At 42.8% G+C, this 22,033-nt stretch overlaps 1 protein-coding gene across 2 annotated transcripts in view; it reads left to right on the plus strand.

The window, feature by feature from the left end:
- Positions 1–22,033, plus strand: part of pip5k1ab (phosphatidylinositol-4-phosphate 5-kinase, type I, alpha, b) — a 31,489-nt gene that overhangs the window by 5,130 nt on the left and 4,326 nt on the right. For both annotated transcript variants that reach the window (XM_048261122.1, XM_048261123.1), the window contains exons 2-13: positions 4,716–4,750; positions 8,883–8,972; positions 11,336–11,466; positions 12,204–12,321; positions 14,095–14,247; positions 14,898–15,197; positions 17,917–18,137; positions 18,577–18,660; positions 20,692–20,740; positions 20,882–20,966; positions 21,452–21,628; positions 21,831–21,963. In XM_048261122.1, coding sequence (XP_048117079.1) covers positions 4,716–4,750; positions 8,883–8,972; positions 11,336–11,466; positions 12,204–12,321; positions 14,095–14,247; positions 14,898–15,197; positions 17,917–18,137; positions 18,577–18,660; positions 20,692–20,740; positions 20,882–20,966; positions 21,452–21,628; positions 21,831–21,963 — 1,576 coding nt within the window. The remainder of the gene's footprint in view (positions 1–4,715; positions 4,751–8,882; positions 8,973–11,335; positions 11,467–12,203; positions 12,322–14,094; positions 14,248–14,897; positions 15,198–17,916; positions 18,138–18,576; positions 18,661–20,691; positions 20,741–20,881; positions 20,967–21,451; positions 21,629–21,830; positions 21,964–22,033) is intronic.

Here is a 22,033-nt window from a genome sequence, read left to right on the forward strand (position 1 = left end):
CACACACACACACACACACACAATCTTTCTCCCTCACACTCTCTTTCTCTGAGACACATGCACATACCTGCTAAGGTCTCTTCCAACCAGAGCAGCAGAGAGTAGCTAATCAATAGAGCTCCACTGCTCATGCTGCTGATGTTGCTCTGTGGTACTCCACTGCTCATGCTGCTGATGTTGTTCTGTGGTACTCCACTGCTCATGCTGCTGATGTTGCTCTGTGGTACTCCACTGCTCATGCTGCTGATGTTGCTCTGTGGTACTTCCCTTTCTCTGCTATTTTGGCTCTTCTTATATTCTGTCTTAGTACCTTTTTTTAGGTGAAGGGTTTTAAAGCCTGTGTGTGTGTGTTTATCATCACCAAATAAGCCAATGTAGCCTGTCTGGAATGGAATGTGAGTGTACTGCAGCCTGTACTGATTAGGGCTGAAACGATGGCAAAAACCCTGCCTCGAAGCCTCGTTAAATTCCTATGACGCGCACTATACACGCAGGAATTTGATTGTACCACATGGACCGTTGTTCAGGAAGCACACCACTAGCGCGTGAATCGTGATGGGCTACATTCTGAATTTAGCTGGCGCGATGGCGGAGTCAAGATGTCCATAAATGGCAGAGAATGTCTAAAGTTTTCAAGTAAAGTTTTGGGATCTTTACATACTCAAAAAGGAAAAGAACACAAGCATCTGAACCGAAAACATCCACTCCATGCTGTTTCACCAAGCGTCAATAAAGTAGGCTATCTAGCCCATTCATGTAGCCTATAGCCTACAATGATGTTGGCTGATTTGAATCACATACTGTATTTGTAGTGATGTCGTGATATACCGGTAATGTTTAGCTTTGATGTTTTTAAGTAGTAAGCTTAATAACCCCTTCTTATACACACATATGCACCCTCATCTTCCCTCACGCACCGCACGCGTGCACACACCCACACACACAGGTTGCTAGGTTGCCATAGCAAATAGGCTCACCCCAGAAATTATTTTTTAGTAGCCTAATGGTAAAATTATTTGTTAGTAGCCTAATGGCAAATGCTGCAGGTGTAGAAATCTACATAAAACAGATATTTACTTTGATGTCAGGTCTAGATTACAGCATGAAACTTGTTGTGCATATTAATACATTAAATTGCTTTCCCTCTTCTAGACTATTCAGACCAGTCAGACTAGACTCAGGGCCTGATGTACTAAGAATTACCACCAATTTACCGCCTCTTTCTGACGTTATTTGCACCTTAATACACGGCATCTTATGTGCAAAACTGACCGCACGCGGAGGAAAGCGCATTCTGCAGGCCACTGGAGCGCAGAATGGCACACTGCACTTTTCTTATTCCTGCACGTGCATTTATGGGAAGGTCGAGGTGGAAATGGGAGTACCACGCAAAAACTGCCTCAGTCATTGCAAGCGCCTCAAGCTTTATCACCCCTAAGCACACTATGTTGATACTGTTTTAGACTTGATTTAGATTTAGTGTTATTTAGTATAATTTGTATTTAGTATATTCTTTATCTTCTACTGTCCTTATTGCTTAGTTGTGTTTTTTTATATTACATACTTGTATTACTTTTTCTGCTGTTAATGCATGTTGTTTGTGTGTGATGTCTGTATGCTATTGAGACCTTGAATTTCCCCTTGGGGATCAATAAAGTATCTATCTATCTATCTATCTATCTAACATGGGAGAAGTGCTAATAACGATCGATTAGGTATTCCGCCATATTATATGAAAACAGCGCACGTCTGTTTTGCCATGAAATATTTCTGCCTTTTAAAAGCAGGTGTAATCCAAATTGCAGTTAAATGCATCAATTAAACTTTCAGAGACAACAGACAACAGTATTCATGAGCACCAGTTTTCTTTTCATTGTACTATGTCAAAAGCAACCTTTAACGGCTCATACACACACTTTGCGCTCTGGCCAACGATGCCAGTGGGTGTTCTCGACGGTAGCTATGCAAATGACTTGAAGTATAACCGTAATTTGATTGGCTGGTGCCGCCCGGCCGATTGGTTTGATTGGCCGGGTGTCAGTCCTGGCCGGTGCAGCAACAGCTGAACTTCTCAACGCTGAAGCGCCGAGAGCAACGCGGACGCGAACGGACCATTAATTCAGTTGGGCAACGGATGACGGAGCCCATGTAAAGTGAGGGATGCCACTGCAAATTGCGTTAGAGGGCGGTGGACGGACTGTGATACAGAAACTGTATTGACCTTCTACTAAGGCCCGCTTTCATGTAGCGGGATGATGCCAAAACCTCCCTTCCTACCAACCGGTGGATCCATCAAACGCCATGTCAAACGCCTACCAGCACGCTTCATTGCTTTATCATGCAACAACAAATGTGTAGCTACCTCTCCGGACGCTTTTGTTTTGGTGCATTTTGTTTGTTTGTCTAATTTCGAAAGACAGTAGAAAATTATGTTTAAAGAAAAACATAATTTTCTACTGTCTTAGATTTTAGTTTCACATTGCTAGTAACACTTAACATGACCAATAGGGCTACAAATTGTGGTTAACTAGTGTCGGTAGTATATTTGCAGTAGTTGTGAACCATAGGAACTTTTAATCGTAGCCTATAGCCAAATTGAAATAAATGCTAATTTATGATAGCCTAAGTCTGTCAGTTCGACTGGCTTACCCACAGTTGGATAAGCAGGTTCCCCCGAGCAGTCTGCATTGCTACACTGAGGGCTTCTCTGTCTGCTGATGTTTTGCTCAAAGGTTCAGGCGGTCCACATATAGCCTTCATGCCATTTTAGCTGAAAACACTTTTCATGTGTTAGCCTACTTAATAAACGATCTTTATTAGTGTAAACATTACAGTATTTAGGCTATGTTAATCTCGCCACTGTAGAAAAAGGGTCAGAGGCCATACAGTAGGCCTACAGCACAGCAAAATCTATTCAAATTGCAGTCCGAGGGATATTGTCCATAAACGTTGTTAAACTTAGCCTATAGGCTAGATAGGCTACATAATCACATATTTGGAGATGATTTGAAGTGGGCTCATATGCTTCCATAACGTATTGATGTAAGAAAGAGAAAATGTGAAGGCCAGCCTATGGCATTTATCATATCTGGCAGATAATTGGTAGCCTAGTCCTGTTTTGCAGATGGTTATTAGGCCTACGCATAATAGTTTAAGCAACAGTAGCAATAGCTTGTCACTAATAACGACACAAATAGACTAATGAATGTTCATTAAATGAAGTTTCCTACAGTTTTCCTACATGTATTCATGTTCCAACAGAAGCCTACATGTATCCATCATGTTCCAACAGAATAAGTACATGTTGCACCAATTCTGGGCACATGTTGGATACGTGTAGGTAGGGCTGAAACGATTCATCGAGTTACTCGAATAACTCGATTACAAAAATTCCTCGAGGCAAAAACCCTGCCTCGAAGCCTCGTTAAATTCCTATGACGCGCACTATATGCGCAGGGATGTGATTGTTCCACACAGACCGTTGTTCAGGAAGCACACCACTAGCGCGTGAATCATGATACATTCTGAATTTAGCTGGCGCGATGGCGGAGTCAAGATATCCATAAATGGCAGAGAATGTCTAAAGTTTTCAAGTAAAGTTTTTGGATCATTACATACTCAAAAAGGAAAAGAACAAGCATCTGAACCTAAATATCCACTCCATGCTGTTTCATCAAGCTGACAAATAAAGTAGGCTAGGCTATTTATCAATCTATCTAGCCTATCTATCATCTATCTACGTAGCCTATAGCCTACATTGATGTTGGCTGATTTTAATCACATACTGTATTTGTAGCATGTCATGATAGTTTGTTTAGCTTTGATGTTTTTAAGTAAGTAAACTTATTCACGCTCAATTGCAAGACAGTATGCTTAAAAAAGAACCCTCACACACATGCATGCACCCTCATCTTTCCCTCACGCATCGCACACGCAAGCACACAATACACACACACAGGTTGCTAGGTTACCATAGCAAATAGGCTCACCCCAGAAATGATTTAGTTTAGTAGCCTAATGGTAAAAATTATTTGTTAGTAGCCCAATGGTAGGCTATTTTTAGTAGCCTAATGGTAAAATTATTTGTTCGTAGCCTAATGGTAAATGCTGTAGGTGTAGAAATCTACATAAAACAGATATTTATGTTGATTTCAGGTCTAGATTACAGCATGAAACTTGTTGTAGGCTACATAATACATTAAATTGCTTTCCCTCTTCTCCCTCCCAGCACTTCACAACATAGTATGGACAGCTTTGTTCGCCCAGCTAAGTCATGCACAAGAGGCTGCAATTTTACAGAGCGCATTTTGAACATTATTTAATTGTCGGCACTGGCACTTATAAACACTAAATAGGTAAATTGCAATAAATGGGCTTAGTTTTGGAGCCAAATGTTGGAGTTAGAATAAATACATCTGTGCCAATTGATCATTTTATAGCCATGTCATTTTCGTTATGCATTATATGTTTTGGCTGTTTAAAAATGCAAAAAAAAAAATGTATCCGATTAATCGATCGATAAAGTGCTCGATTACAAAAAGAATCGATAGCTGCAGCCCTAGTACTGATAATATTATGGTGTTGATTGTTCTTCTCAACAGCAAAGACATGAAAGATCTTTACGTTTTTCAATATTATCATGCACTGTTTGGACCAGTGTACAATATATAGATGCCATGAAACTCATATTCTCCTCTCCTCTCCTCTCCCTCTAGGGGCCAGTGGATCCCGGAAGTTGGCCTCACCTGAGGTGAGTGAAAGGGCATCTATGAAGAATGGACAGTGTGTTGTATGCGTACACACTTAAGCTTAAACCCGTCCCCTTCCACACACACACACACACACACACGCTATACGTACACACTTAAGCTTAAACCCGTCCCCTTCCACACACACACACACACACACCAAGGCTTATAATGCATACACTTGAGCTTAAACCCGTCCCCTTCCACACACACACACACACACACGCTTATAATGCATAATAATTTTGAGCTTTAAACCCGGCCCCTTCCACACACACACACACACACACACGCTATACGTACACACTTGAGCTTAAACCCGTCCCCTTCCACACACACACACACGCTATACGTACACACTTGAGCTTAAACCCGTCCCCTTCCACACACACACACACACACACACACACACACGCTATACGTACACACTTGAGCTTAAACCCGTCCCCTTCCACACACACACACACACACACACACACACGCTTATACGCATATTACACTTGAGCTTTTAAACCCGCCCCTTCCAATAACACACACACACACACGCTTATAATGCACACACACTTGAGCTTTAAACCCGCCCCTCTTCCACACACACACACACACACGCTTATAATGCATACACTTGAGCTTAAAACCCCCCCCTTCCACACACACACACACACGCTTATAATGCATATTAATTTGAGCTTTAAACCCGCCCCTTCCACACACACACACACACACACACACGCTATACGTACACACTTGAGCTTAAACCCGTCCCCTTCCACACACACACACACACACACACACACACGCTTATAATGTGACACACTTGAGCTTAAACCCGCCCCTTTCACACACACACACACGCTTATAATGCATACACTTGAGCTTTAAACCCGCCCCTTCCACACACACACACACACACACACACACGCTTATAATGCATACACTTGAGCTTAAACCCGTCCCCCCACACACACACACACACACACACACACACACACACACACGCACACTATACGTACACACTTGAGCTTAAACCCGTCCCCTTCCACACACACACACACACACACACGCTTATACGCATAATAATTTGAGCTTTAAACCCGCCCCTTCACACACACACACACACACGCTTATAATGCACACACTTGAGCTTTTAAACCCGCCCCTTCCACACACACACACACACACACACACACGCTATACGTACACACTTGAGCTTAAACCCGTCCCCTTCCACACACACACACACACACACACACACACGCTATACGTACACACTTGAGCTTAAACCCGTCCCCTTCCACACACACACACACACACACACACGCTATACGTACACACTTGAGCTTAAACCCGTCCCCTTCCACACACACACACACACACACACACACACGCTATACGTACACACTTGAGCTTAAACCCGTCCCCTTCCACACACACACACACACACACACGCTATACGTACACACTTGAGCTTAAACCCGTCCCCTTCCACACACACACACACACACACACACACACACGCTATACGTACACACTTGAGCTTAAACCCGTCCCCTTCCACACACACACACACACACACACACGCTATACGTACACACTTGAGCTTAAACCCGTCCCCTTCCACACACACACACACACACACACACACGCTATACGTACACACTTGAGCTTAAACCCGTCCCCTTCCACACACACACACACACACACACACACACGCTTATAATGCATATACTTGAGCTTAAACCCGCCCCCTCACACACACACACACACACACACACACGCTCTATAATACGTACACACTTGAGCTTAAACCCGCCCCCTTCCACACACACACACACACACACACACGCTATACGTACACACTTGAGCTTAAACCCGCCCCCTCCCACACACACACACACACACACGCTATACGTACACACTTGAGCTTAAACCCGTCCCCTTCCACACACACACACACACGCGCGCTATACGTACACACTTGAGCTTTAAACCCGCCCCTTCCACACACACACACACACACACACACGCTATACGTACACACTTGAGCTTAAACCCGCCCCTTCCCACACACACACACACACACACACGCTATACGTACACACTTGAGCTTAAACCCGTCCCCTTCCACACACACACACACACACACACACACACACACACACACACACACACACGCTATACGTACACACTTGAGCTTAAACCCGTCCCCTTCACACACACACACACACACACACACGCTATACGTACACACTTGAGCTTAAACCCGTCCCCTTCCACACACACACACACACGCTTATAATGCATAATAATTCTGAGCTTAAACCCGCCCCCTTCCACCACACACACACACACACGCTTATAATGCATACACTTTGAGCTTTTTTAAACCCCGCCCCTTCCACACACACACACACACACACGCTTATAATGCATTAATACTTGAGCTTAAACCCGTCCCCTTCCACACACACACACACACGCGCGCTATACGTACACACTTGAGCTTAAACCCCGTCCCCTTCCACACACACACACACACACACACACACACACACACGCTATACGTACACACTTGAACTCACATGTGTCTAAACTTGATTTCTGCTTGAAACAAGCAGCTGTTTGTAGTTTGTAGCAGAGTGGAAGTCAATGTTGTGGGCGTATGTGGTCTGTGCTTGGTGCTCCAGACAGAGGTGAAAACCACAGTATGGCTCATCGCCCTGAGATGGGCTGCAGTCACACAGAAGCTCTCGCTTTCACTGTGCCCAGCCAATATGAGCTTCACACCTACAGTGTGTGTGTATGTGTGTGTTGTGTGTGTTGTGTCCCCTGTGGGTTAGGGTGGGGTGTGGACGGAAAGCAGGCACTGTGTGTGTGTGTGTGTGTGTGTGTGTGTGAGAGAGGTAAAGACCAAAACTCGCAGTGTGCCATCTATGTTACTCACTCACTCTAGGGTTGGGCGATGTCGCTTAAATTGGCATTGACGATGTGTAAAGTAAAACATTGTGATGGACGATGATATCATGGGGGTTAGTGTGGTAAACACTAATTAATTAGCCTATAGCCTAGCTATGTCTGTACAGAAATACATTTATAATGTTCTACATACAAAAATAAAAAATATATTATTTAGGCTATACGGCCTGATGAAAGTGGACAGCTAAGAGAGACATACTGACCAGGCTACCGAAGTTGTTTGGAAGATCTGCTCCAAGAAAATTGTTGTGAAAGACAGATAGACACTTGCGTGTGCACCAACCAGCGGAATATTACACATTGCCAGCCTTCGCTGGGCCCAGCAAAAAAGCTACTGAAGACTATCGTGGTCACTCATTTCAAATCTTAGTACTATGCAGCATCCCACGTTATCAGGCTACCGGCTATGCTGATATGAGGGCGGCGGGAAGTGAAAGTAAAGGGCTGCGATCGCCCAGTCCAGGCTATATATAGGAGGGCGAAGTAAAAACACTTTTACAAAGAACCAATCCCGATTACCACTCCGCTGCTGTCTGGGACTTTTGCTAAATGCATGAAATACAAGCCTTACAGTGAAAGATAAATAGGCTACCTTCTGATCCTATAATTAACAAAAGAAATTGTTTATTTTAACACAGAGGAGAAGGACGCATTTGGCACAAATATTTGAGCGCTAGAATGTCCTAGTCGTAGCCTAACAATAATAAATCTATATTTTCTGCTAAAACATTAGGCTACCTATTATCCAATGTAGGCTATAGGCCATGAGACATGTAGGCTACAAAAGACAATTAGGCTAACGATTCACGCCATTATTTGAATAAGAGGGTAGACTAATAAGTCTTTTATTTTACAAGACGGTAGACTAATACGTGATAACTGTTTGGTTGACAGCCTTTAAAGTAGGCTCAATTTCATTTTCAGGGAAAGGTTTTTTTATGTTTTAGCCTGTTACAGCAGGAATTAGTGACTGGCATGTGGGGGCGTGGCATCACCATGGTTGCTTTCCATCGTGATGCCTGTCAACCATCACGATGGATGATGATATCGTCCATCGGCTGAACCCTAACTCACTCTTGACCTATTTCTCCTCCTCCTCCTCCTCCTCTTCCCTCTCCTCCTCCCTCTCCTCCTCCTCCTCCTCCTCCTCCTCTCCAGGCTCCGGGCTCCTCAGGCACCTCCCAGACCTTGAAGAAAACCATCGGACACAGGGGGGTGGACCCCACTGGAGAGACCACCTACAAAAAGGTCAGCATAAGGTCACACACCACAGGATTCAGAGAGGGGGCTGCAACGCACAATCAAGGGGGACTTTGGGCAGGGGCTGTTTGCTGGGTGTAGAATGGCAGGCCCCAATACTGTGCTGACCAGGGTACACTCTGTTTTATGACCGCAGTTGTTTCTGAGTAGTTTAACATTTCTTAGACTCCAGTGTGACATACATATTGTCGTATGTCATTTAAAGGGCATTCAATTAAACATATCCTCTGTTAGTGGGGGAAAATATTGTATGGATTTGATATTCGGCAGTATGTTTGATGCTTCACTTGGTTTTCAGAGATGTTTGCACCTCCCTGTTTTCCTCAACGTATATATATAGCTGTATCCATTTATCCTTTAACCTGATCAGTTCAACATGGACAGTCATCTCTGTTAACATATAGCTGTATCCATTTATCCTTTAACCTGATCAGTTCAACATGGACAGTCATCTCTGTTAACATATAGCTGTATCCATTTATCCTTTAACTTGATCAGTTCAACATGGACAGTCATCTCTGTTAACAAATAGCTGTATCCATTTATTCTTTAACTTGATCAGTTCAACATGGAAAGTTTGCAGAGCTGAAAACAGCAGGCAGAAGGCGTGGTTACCTTTGCTGTAGGCATAAAAGTGTGTGAGACGTGGTTACCTTTGCTGTAGGCATAAAAGTGTGTGAGACGTGGTCACCTTTGCTGTAGGCATAAAAGTGTGTGAGACGTGGTTACCTTTGCTGTAGGCATAAAAGTGTGAGACGTGGTTACCTTTGCTGTAGGCATAAAAGTGTGTGAGACGTGTTCACCTTTGCTGTAGGCATAAAAGTGTGTGAGACGTGTTCACCTTTGCTGTAGGCATAAAAGTGTGTGAGACGTGTTCACCTTTGCTGTAGGCATAAAAGTGTGTGAGACGTGTTCACCTTTGCTGTAGGCATAAAAGTGTGAGATCGTGAAGCCCAACCTGCAGATCAGTCAGAGAAGAGATGGGCTTTCCAGAAACAGAGTCCTTGCAGAGAAGAGATGGGCTTTCCAGAAACAGAGTCCTTGCAGTGGGTTGGATGGGTTAAGAGGTCTGGTATGACTAGCAGATTGTAAATGCATGGTGTCAAACAATTGCAACATGGTGTTTTGTGTACAACTTAGATGTACATTACAAGTAAGCATATATGACTCTTTTTACACAACTGTCTGCAATTATCATCTATTGCTGTTGATCTTGAGACTCCACCAAGATTTAAGTGCTTTCATATTTTGCTCAAGTACCCCAACTCCACCATATTGCACAGCTAGCTAGCCATTTAGGCAGTTAAATGCAATTAAAAGTCCTCAGGGATGCTGTTTAGTGAATATATTATAAATTGAACCTAGGTGGTGCCTTCTAAACGCCTTCTTTAACAAGTCCCCAATGTCTGCAAACTGTCATCTTAGACTGACAATACTATGTGCAACCTCTTACACACAGTCTTTGTACTTTATACAGAGTGGGGAGTAGTTTCTGTGTAATTCTCTGGGCCTTTATACAGAGTGGGGAGTAGTTTCTGTGTAATTCTCTGGGCCTTGCTGGATGTGGCAGGCTGTGCCCAGTATGTTCTTTCTGCTGCTTCCTACACAACAGACTTTGTTTTGGAGGATCTTCTAGTTCCTTCCGTTATGAAAAGGGAAACTTTCAATTACAATTTTTTTTTTTTTACAAGGACAGGATATTATTAGTTTGCCTGCTGTAGTAAACTCATTGTGTGTCCATCGGTGTGAACAGGCACTGAGACAGCCTTTCCTTCTCCTGCTTGAAGATCGGGCTTGGCTGCCATGGAAATCAATGTTGACTTTTGTTGAGTCTCGAGAATGTCGTTTCTAAGCAGCACCGAGTGTAATCCACCACCAAAGATGACGCTGGTCCCCATTATTAAATCAATGTATCATCATTTAAAAAAAAAACAAAAAAAACACCGCAACTTCTCTAAGAGGATGACTCATACATCTGTTTCCCGATCTTTCAACACCCATAATGCATCATTCATACCTACTCATCAGATCACCCTCTCCCCATCTTTTCACTTCCTCCTTCTGTCCCAGCATCGCCCCCCCTGCCTCCGTCTCTGAGCTTCCGTGCTGCCCTCCTCGCCATGGTGCAGATTAGGTCATCCCACGTTGCCCCGTATGGGCTGGGTGCTGTGTCCATGGTGTCTGTTCTGCCTGGGTGAACTACACTGAGCTGCACAAGAGCTCCTAAGCAGCATCTGTGAATGTCAATCAAGTGTCGTTATTAAGTGTGTGTGCTGCTGTGTGTACTATTGCCCTTAATTTCCGTCTGTGTCTGTCTGTCCGTCCGTCCGTCTGTCTATCTGTCCGTCTAGACGACCTCCTCAGCTCTGAAGGGGGCGATCCAGCTGGGCATCACGTACACCGTGGGCAGTCTCAGTCAGAAGGCCGAGCGAGATGTGCTCATGCAGGACTTTGTCGTCGTAGAGAGCATCTTCTTTCCCAGGTCAGTTCAGATTTGTGTGTGTGTGTGTGGATGTAAGGAAGGACACAAACCTGTAATGTACATACTGTCTGTGAAAGCTACAAATGCGGTGGGGGAACCCAAATATGTATATGCCAAAGACACACATGCAGAATGATTTTGATGACATTGCCTGAGTAAAGACAGGTGAACAGGATGTTCATCCTTTTTTTCCGTGGGAATGACTCCATCGAATCAGGAAACGGACTCATGACATTCATGAGTTAGGTAAACATTGAAGGAATGAGCTGGCCTCTCTCCGTGACCGTTTGTGTGTGTGTGTCTGAGATGGACGTGTAATGTGCTCCCGGCCCTGTCTCCGTGCTTCAGTGTTTACTCTGTCTCGCTTTATTTTTGCTTGCGCCTGCGAGGCTACAGACCTCGGTCAGCATGTATTAACATTCCAACACACACACACACACAGAAACAGGCATAACGGGCATCTTGATTCATTTTGTACTCTAACCAAACATTCTGTATGCCGTGTTTTGGTTTCAGTTTTCATATCACCACCCGCTGACCCCACTGTATTGCTTTATTAAAGGGTTTGTGAAAGATCTCTCTCTCTCTCTCTCTCTCTCTCTCTCTCTCTCTCTCTCTCTCTCTCTCTCTCTCTCTCTCTCTCTCTCTCTCTCTCTCTCTCTCTCTCTCTCTCTCTCTCTCTCTCTCTCTCTCTCTCTCTCTCTCTCTCTCTCTCTCTTTTTCTCTCTCTCCCCCAGTGAGGGCAGTAACCTGACCCCAGCTCACCACTACAGTGACTTCAGATTTAAGACGTACGCTCCTATTGCCTTCCGCTACTTCAGAGAACTCTTTGGCATCCGACCTGATGACTACTTGGTGAGTGTCGCTAGTGGAGTGTCCACCCCCCTCTCTCGTTCTGCTGACACACAGTAGTACCCAGTTAACCAAGCTCCCATAGGAGGAAATAGGCCGTCTCTGAGTTTTGTTGACTGTAATGTTAATACATTATACATTGACATGCCAAGTTCAGATACATTTTACTACAGCATGTTTGTTTAGGATAACAAAGGTATAGGGTTAGAGTTAGTGTTAATTTTGTCACCTATTTTTAATTTAGTCTTAGTCTTAGTCTTGTGACGAAATGTCCTTTTTAGTCTTTGTCATATTTAGTCATTCAAATATAATTTTTGTTAGTCAAGTTTTAGTCAACTAAAAGTCTCGTCATTTTAGTCTAGTTTAGCCATAAGAAAACTAAAGGTATCTTAGTCTTAGTCAGTTTTAGTCAACACATTTTAGTCTTTTTTTTATAACAAATTATTTCTGATTACCATTTGAGTCAAATAGTGTTTCACACATCTCAATTTTCCAACAATATTGTGTGTCCACAGGGCTACTTCGTCTGTTATAATGACTCATTCTGATTTTTGTCAGTCAGTATGTTTACATGCACAGGTAAGTCGAGCTACAGTTATAGCTTCGGCTGGGATTTGACCATAGACAGTAAAAGATTTGACTGGATCACTGTCATATTAAGTAGACCAGTGTTTCTCAAAGTGTGGTCGGGAATCACTGGTGGTCCATAAACTATCTCAAGTGGTCCGTGAGCAGAAGTGGTAAAATATAATATAGATGAGTTGTTTGCAATATTGAACCAACTTGTATGTAAAAACAGTTCTGCAACACTGTCTATGTAAGATATGCCAGTTTAAATCATACAGTATGAATCCACACAATAAGCAAAGTGCAAAGACAATAAGCAAGGTGGTTCAGTGAGTAGGCCTATTGTGTAGACTAATTATAGGCTACTGTTGAAGTAGGTCTAATCTTTTTTTTTTTTTTTTTTTTTTTAGCTAGGGTTAGTTAAGTGGTCCTGAAACTGAAAAAGTTTGAGAAACACTGTCGTGAATAAAGTATTAATGTTTTACTCCGCAAGCTAGATGGCGATATAAGCCCAAACACAACACATTCCCCAAACAGACTCTCCATCTTAGCCATAGCTAACTTGCTGAACTTTCCATATTAGCTTACTTGCTAGCAAACTTTGCATCATCAGTCTAACTAGTTAAATAGTTGACATTACATGATGAACATTTTAAATATGGACATTCTGGTGGATGTTAATTTGTATGAGAGAAGCTTCAACTTCTGGGTATGTAGCATTGTGGCATAAAGCTTAGGTAGTTAGTTGGTAACTCTGGCAGAAATCTCCAGTGTTCTTGTTCCATGTAGTTTAGGTGTTGCAGCCACAGGGTTGCAGCAACAGCAAATAGACTAGCCTACAGGAAAGCTGTTAGCGTATGAACTCATTCGGGAATATTTTGAAAACATAACAGCTAGATATTCTGTCTTCTCATTTTGTAGACGAAAATGAAGAGATTTTATCTTAGTTCTTATTTCATGCAAAACGTTTTAGTCTCTGTCTCTTTTTAAGTCAACAATAATTCATCTTAAGATAGTCTTAGTCAGTGTTTCAGGACATTACTGCCGTCTCGTCATCGTCTCGTCTTAGTCATGAAAAAAAAGGTTGTTGACGAACATATTTCCTCTTGTCTCGTCTGACGAAATTAACACTAGTTAGAGTGTTGTGGCTAACAGAACTAAGATAAGCAATTTTGATATTAAAGTGTGTGTGTGTGTGTTTGTGTGTAGTATTCTCTCTGCAATGATCCACTCATCGAACTGTCAAATCCGGGAGCGAGTGGCTCAATCTTCTACGTTTCCAGTGACGACGAATTCATCATCAAAACAGTGCAGCACAAAGAAGCTGAGTTTCTACAGAAGCTGCTGCCCGGATACTTCATGGTGAGGGCCGGCGTGCAAGTAGGGCTGGCTTTCCTGTGTGTGTGTGTGTGTGTGTGTGTGTGTGTGTGTGTGTGTGTGGGGTTATTCAACTAATTATACAGGGTAACAGATAAAAAAAATAGTTTTTGTGGATGGCAGATACAATTTTGGTCTGTACTGAAAATGAGATGGGGCGGGGGGCTATTTTTGGGGGATTTTAGTGTTCCTACACACTGGCCAAATGGAATGAAGAGTTTGTTAAATATAAGTATGTGTACTTCTGTTTTGTTTCTGTTTGTGTACCCTTGTTGTGCTCAGAGGTGGACAGTTTGCTGGCTTTGGTTCCCACGACAAGCTGATTACGATTCAGAACTCTAAACCTCTTATCCCAAAACGGGCTGGAAAAAGCTGGTAGACAATAGCATTAAGAGTGGCATAGGTCTGTCCAGACGTCAGCACTATGTCAAAGCTTTTGAAATGCAGCACCGAGCTTCTAGGCTATCATTGGCAACCCACACAAATGTAATTGGGTCATTAACTAGCCCAGGAACCAAGCTACGTAATTTGTCCACATGTGGTGTTGTGCTCGGGAACAGCTATCCCTGTAACCCACTCCACCTTCACACGTCCAATACCTGCTCCCTCACCCCCCCCCCCCCCCAACCCTGCAGAACCTCAACCAGAACAAGCGCACGCTGCTGCCCAAGTTCTACGGCCTGTACTGCGTGCAGGCGGGCGGCAAGAACATCCGCATCGTGGTGATGAACAACCTGTTGCCGCGCGCCATCCCCATGCACATGAAGTTCGACCTGAAGGGCTCCACCTACAAGCGGCGCGCCTCGGCCAAGGAGCGCGACAAGAAAGTGCCCACCTACAAGGATCTGGACTTCATCCAGGACCTGCCTGACGGCCTGCAGATGGAGACCGACAACTACAACGCCCTCAGCAAGACCATCCAGAGGGACTGCTTGGTGTGTGTGTGTGTGTGTGGGGGGGGGTGCACAAGCGAGCGTGCCTGGCACAGGCTATGTATCTGTAAAGATTGTGTTGGTATGTGCAATGCATGCATATTCATTTGGAGATATCCAACCACCTTAATGGCACTTGGAGAGACCATCCAGAAAGACTGTGTGTGTGTGTATGCACCTGCCTGGCTGTCCAGGTTTTGTGCTTATTAAGTAATGGAACACACAGAGAACACCTGTATAGATTTCTTTGTCAAAGAATCTAGAGCACGGTTTCTTAGCTAGCGGGTCGCGGAACCGTTGTAGGAGGGTCGCGGAGAGACCATCCTGATCTCGCGGAGCTTGTGTAGTCTTGTGAGACCGTCCGGATCTCGCGAGCTCCATTTCATTTTATAGTCTGGCTATTTGCGATGGAGAAAATGTGGAGCCCTTCGCCAAACTAACGGCCAATCAACATTGGTTGTGAGGCGGGTTTAGGTGTGACGTAACGAGAATCGACTCGAAGCTCTGTTAGTACGTCATACGCTTTTTTGATCTGATTGGTTGATTTCGCCCGTCTATCACCAACATAGGTGGTGATGGACAGATGGTTTATCCAATCAGCTAACCAGTATTTTCGCCCCTTCCCAAAAGTTCTCCCAACGGAACGTTCCCAGATGGATATGCCGAGCAAATGCGAAGCAATCCATCTGGCGGAGTCAGGTTAGAGCTTGTGGTTAAAAAAAATTCAATTTAAAATGCTACCTTATCAGCAGTAAACGTGGTAGTGGTAAATGCAAGTAGGTTGCGACCCTGAGTATTTTTAAGTAGGCTAGGATATGGATTCACTAAAATTGAGGATAAAATAGGACCGGGAACCTCAGTGTGTTATCTATCCATCACTGAGGATAGATGTCTCGCTTTATGAACTTTTGAAAAAATCTCGGTCTGAAAACAAATTCCTCTCTTATCAGAACAAAGATAACACAGAAACCCCCCAGATTGAACCTAGGTCTAGTGATGACACACAACATGCGTCCAAGTAGAAAATAAAAAACCATGGGGGAGGGGGGAAGGTGGACGTAATGGACATGGAATCCTAAATGGACCTTGTAAGTCCAGTCATTTCAAGCCAAAATAGGGGTCAAGGTTGAGCAAATTGCAACACAAGCAAACTTAACTGATTTTGAATCCTCAATATGTCCTGAGAAAGGGAAAAAAAGCCCCGAAGAATCCCAATAGGGGAAAGTTTCGAAAAAGACCCAAATATACCCTATTCATGCGCCTAAACAGTATTTTTCTCACGCAAATAGGGGAAAAAATTAACCTTCACATATCACCATGAAAATTACTGAGTTGATTACTTACATCAAGACAAACAAAAAAATGTATTACGTTTTTTTGAAATTGTTTGTTAACATGGGCAAACAGGGCATAATGTAATTACGTATACCGGTAGTTAATTTGTATAAATACCACAACGGAGCTAATAGTCCAGGCAAAGGTCTGACCCAAAACTAATTGCAACAGAATTTATTTTTATATTTCAATTGGTGATCTTTACACCATTGTAAAATACCAGAAAATTCAGTTATAAATATGTTAAAATGAGGGTTGTTTTATGCATTATTCTTCAGCAAATACTGACAACTGTAATTAGAATGTTGTAGAATACACATTTTAAAGAATATCTGACCCCATCTAACTTAACATGGAATTTTAGAATCTTGCATTGTTGAGGAACATTCTTTTATTTTCAAAGAGTGAATTCCTTTGGCTAGTATATCACACTAAAGTATCAGTCCATCATTTTGCAAGTCTTATAGTAATTGACCTCTTGCCCAGGGGTTGCTATACTAATAAATATAGTTTAAGATTAACAATGCATGCCTATGCATGGGTCATGGCTTTACCATGAATAGAACAGTCAAAACTATACATATTCTAAAAGTATATGCACTGTACATGAAATATAGCATCAATCAACTTATGTCCCATCTTCCTCCATACCATGCATAACACATACTCCTCTATTCTGTGTAGGCGAATCAAGTGAACAGCTGATACATTTTGGCCTGCTCTATTAAGGGAAACAAATTAAACACCCTAAACTGTATATTTTCTGAAAGCATATACCCTCCGGAGGAGATATAACACCATTTAAGACATTTCCCATCTTCCTCTATGCCATGGACAATACATTTGCCCTCTATTCTGTAAAAGGCCGAATCTAGTGTAAAGTGGATACATTTTGGCCTATACTGTCCAGGGAAAACAAATTAAACACCATAAACTATATATTTTCTATAAGCATATACCCTCTAGATGATCTATAATACCAGTTAAGACATGTATTATCTTCCTCCATGCCTGGGACAATTTGTTTGTCAAATGTTGCAATTAGTTTTGGGTCACTATACATTAGCTATACATAATTACATTATGCCCTGTTTGCCCATGTTAACAAACAATTTCAAAAAACGTATAATACATTTTTTGTTTGTCTTGATGTAAGTAATCAACCCAGTAATTTTCATGGTGATATGTGAAAGAAAAATACTGTATAGGCGCATGAATAGGGTATATTTAGGTCTTTTTCTAAACTTTCCCCTATTGGGATTCTTCGGGGCTTTTTTTCCCTTACTCAGGACATATTGAGGATACAAAATCAGTTAAGTTTGCTTGTGTTGCAATTTGTTCAACCCTTTCTCCTAAAATGACTGGACTATTGGTCCCTCTCCTGCAGCTGCTGCAGAGCTTTAAGATCATGGACTACAGCCTGCTGATGGGCGTCCACAATGTGGACCAGGCGCTGAGGGAGCGGCTCGGGGACCACAGCGCGGCCGGAGAGGGCCCAATCACGCCCGACCAGAAGCGCCCCCAGACCCAGAAGTCTCTCTACTGCACCGCCATGGAGTCCATTCAGGGCGAAGCCCGCGGCAAGGGAGCCTTGGACACAGAGGACCAGTAAGAGCAGACTTGCTAAGCGCTTTCTTTTTGTGTGTGTGTGTGTGTGTGTGTGTGTGTGTGTGTGTGTGTGTGTGTGTCCTTCAACTGTCTCTGCTATCGTCTCATCTGGTCTCCTAACAAATCTCTATCTGTTTTTTTTTTTTTTTTTTTTTCCTCTTTGATCTTTTGTTATTTGTTGTTGCTATGTTTCCTTCTTTTCTGTCTGGGTCTTTTTATAGGATCACATGCTTTCTCTGTTGTCTAGTTGCTTTGCTCTTTTTGCCTGAGTGACAGGCGGAGACAGCACAGAGTGTTTGCTGTGTCTGGGCTATGCTTGGACACTCGTTTGGATTGTCTGCTTTCTCTGCCTTGTGGCCTGTTTCTCATTTTCACTCCCAGTTTTTTTCATCTAGTATAAGTGTTTAGTCATAACAAAAATGTCTTTTGAAATCTGCAGCATGGGAGGCATTCCAGCAAGGACTTCCAAAGGGGAGAGGCTACTCATCTACATCGGAATCATTGACATTCTTCAGTCCTATAGGTGTGTGTGTGCTGATCTGTGGGGTCTGGTCTGTGTATTTGTTTGTGTGTGATCTGTGTATGTGGTCAGTGTTTCCTGGCCAGTGTTTCCTCTAGATTTTTTTTATACCCCAAAAAAAAAAAAAAAAAAATTAACAAAAAATAAATAAAATAATTAACAAAAACTAGAAAACTAACTGTGTAAGTGCACCAGGAGTTTTAAGGAGTTCATTTAAATAACACTTGCCTCTGCATCTGCTACTATACTGCTGCGTCGACGGTTTCTTCCGTGATTTGGGAAAAGCCCGTAATAGTCCTGGCAGGAAGCATGCATAAGGATGTAGATCCAGGAATGCACTAATATTTTGTTCGTAGTCCAGTTTGCAACAATTATTAGTTAACACTAAGTTGTAAACACTTCGGAAAAAAAATATTAAAAACTGGATATACCAAAAAACGTTGATGTAATCGCTTCCTGCCAGGACTTTTACGGCTTTTCTGTAGAAGTTTGGTACCATTCAGGGCATTATTAGTTGGGTAATTTATGAAATAAAAGTTGGTTCCATTACGACTGCAGAACATCATTAGTTTCTGACGGCGCTACTCGACCTCGAACTATAACAGCAAAAAAGTATCACTCTAGCTAATATGACTGAAAACGTCCACACATAAACTACAACAACAACAACTTCAACGATATTGTTGGGATCACTTTCAGTTATCATTAGAATTTGTTGGTGTGAACAGCCCTTAACTGAATTAATCTAGTAAACTATATGAAAGAAAAAATCGACATCTACTATACTTTCCCAAATCACGGAAGAAACGTTGACGCAGCAGTATAGTAGCAGATGCAGAGGCAAGTGTTATTTAAATAAACTCCTTAAAACTCCTGGTGCAATTACAAACTTTCTAATGCCTCATTATTGGACTAAAGGTCATAGTTGTACTACTGTAGAAGTTTCGTACCATTCAGGGCATTATTATTGGGGTAATTTTCTGAAATAAAAGTTGGTTCCATTACTTACTGCAGAACGCCATTAGTTTCTGACAGCTACTCGACCAGGGTTCGATTTTCAAGGAAAAAAAGGTTCTGGGAGGGTGTTTGGCTCGGGGGCATGGTGCAAAGGACCCTAGGGTGAAATTAACTCCGAACCATCGCTTAAACAATACACTTGAAATACTCTTTTTGTCCACTGGTGGTTGTTTTGGCGCTGTTTCACGTTTGCCATTGAAAACGGAATGAAATGTAGGCCTACCTGCAAACAATGTAAGAGGCCTATGCTGACTGCATCAGTGCTCAAAGTATTCTAAACGTTTATTAATTAATTGTTAATAACTAACTAACTTCTATTCAAGTCATATTTCTGGGACTTTCTGGGATAATTATTTCTATTTTTATCCACTCGTTCAAATGTTCATAGAGTTCACAAAGTTCTCATTAGGTGATTTCAGATGTTTTTGCCAGCACTCATAGTTTGAGAACTTTGGAATATTTGTAGGATATTGCTTGTTCACAACTTGAGCTGTGTATGCAGACACAGAGTTTAGAGTTCACACATTTTGAATAAAATACTTTTGGGCCCTCTCTCAGAGCCAGGCATAGTGAGCTGGCCCTCGGAAGAAAAAGTTTGGGGACCACTGGGCTACATAAACACAATATGCAATATGTGACGTTGAACTAGATGAGCCATAATAACCTCTGACTAGTTTTACTGTTATTGTTAAATGGAGCGGCAGCTAGCGGGAAGGATATGTCACCAGGATTATTTAAAAGCAACTGCGACTACATTGTGCGTCTGCCTTAGTTCTATTCTATTCTATCCATTCTAAAATCAGCGTAGAGGAAACACTGGGTCAGCTACTGATGAGCTTAGGGGGTTGTGTGGTGGCACTGGGGTTCCTTTTGAGTAAACAAAAGATTAATTTTTCATTGTCTAAACCGCCTCAGCTTGATTTTTTTTTTTTTTTTTTTTTTTTGTCATGTTTTTAAGAGAGCACAGGCCTAGAAGGTCACGTTTGATAAGCCATGTGTCTGTCTTTCGCTCCACAGATTCATCAAGAAGATTGAGCATTCCTGGAAAGCTCTGGTGCATGATGGGGTATGTAGTCCAGCTGCATGATCCCCCATTTTTGGCTTTTGTGATTGCAGGCCTTGACACATTGCGCTGCATCAGCAATGTGCTACGAAGGCTAAGACCTCTGTGTCCGTGTCTGTTCTTCTCCGTCCGTCTCTCCTGCAGGACACTGTCTCCGTCCACAGGCCTGGCTTTTACGCTGAGCGCTTTCAGAGATTCATGTGCAACACGGTCTTCAGGAAGCTCCCATGTAAGTGTCACCCTAAGCTTCCAGTTTATTTGAGGTGCACTTATGTGTGTACAGTCAGATTGATTGGAGGGAAGCTGTAAAATACCACCAGTGATGTGTTATCAACAACATCTATCTAAAGAAAAAAAAAAAAAAAACACATTTCCCGTAGAATGAATAAAGTATCAATCTATGTATCTTGTGGAATCATGAGGAATGTGTCTGGAGAATTAAGGGTTTTTCACTCCAAAAACTATAACAGCAAAAAAGTATCGCTCTAGCTAATATGACTGAAAACGTCCACACATAAACGACAACAACAACTTCAACGATATTGTTGGGATCACTTTCAGTTATCGTTAGAATTTGTTGGTGTGAGCAGCACAACTATATATCTAGTAAACTATATGAAAGAAAAAATCGACATCTACTATACTTTGAGATGTTCTGTGGTCTCTTGCCACATGCCTCCCATGATCCCTTGCTCTGCCTGTTCCTCCGCACAGTAAGGCCCTCCCCCTCCAAGAAGAGTCGAGGGGGATGTCCGAGCGTGGTGCGGAGGTTGCCCATGGGGACCGGCGCCCCTGCGTCCACGTCCAGCGCGGCGGGGGGACACTCTGTGGTGGACGCCAGACTGGTGTACAGGCCTCACTTAAGCCAGGCAGACATGGACGGAGACGGCGGTGTGTAGTGGGGGGCGAGGAGAGACCTGTGAAGTCAGGGCTGTGCATTTGAACATTTCTCATTTTATATGACTGTTGAAAGTTTCTGATAACTGGTACAGAAATGTTCCTTGCTTTAAGCCCTATGGACTTCTGAGGATACAGGGATGGGGGAAAATCTACCATTTATATGACCTCATTTTTCTTAAAAAAAAAATTCCAGGCATGCAATTGGGCAGACCTGACATTCTCCCTAAGACACTTCAGGTGGGTGACTCGGGTGAGTTTGTGGAGACGAATCTATCCAACTCATCGCTTGGCAGCACTGGCCTCACCTCCAGCTCCCCCCCACTCAGGTAATACCTGCAGCATCCATTGTTTATTTTAATATTACCATGGACAACTCTTGTTTGATTGACAGCCAAT

This window comes from Alosa alosa, chromosome 13 (assembly GCF_017589495.1).
Source record: "Alosa alosa isolate M-15738 ecotype Scorff River chromosome 13, AALO_Geno_1.1, whole genome shotgun sequence".
NCBI classification, from domain to species: domain Eukaryota; kingdom Metazoa; phylum Chordata; class Actinopteri; order Clupeiformes; family Clupeidae; genus Alosa; species Alosa alosa.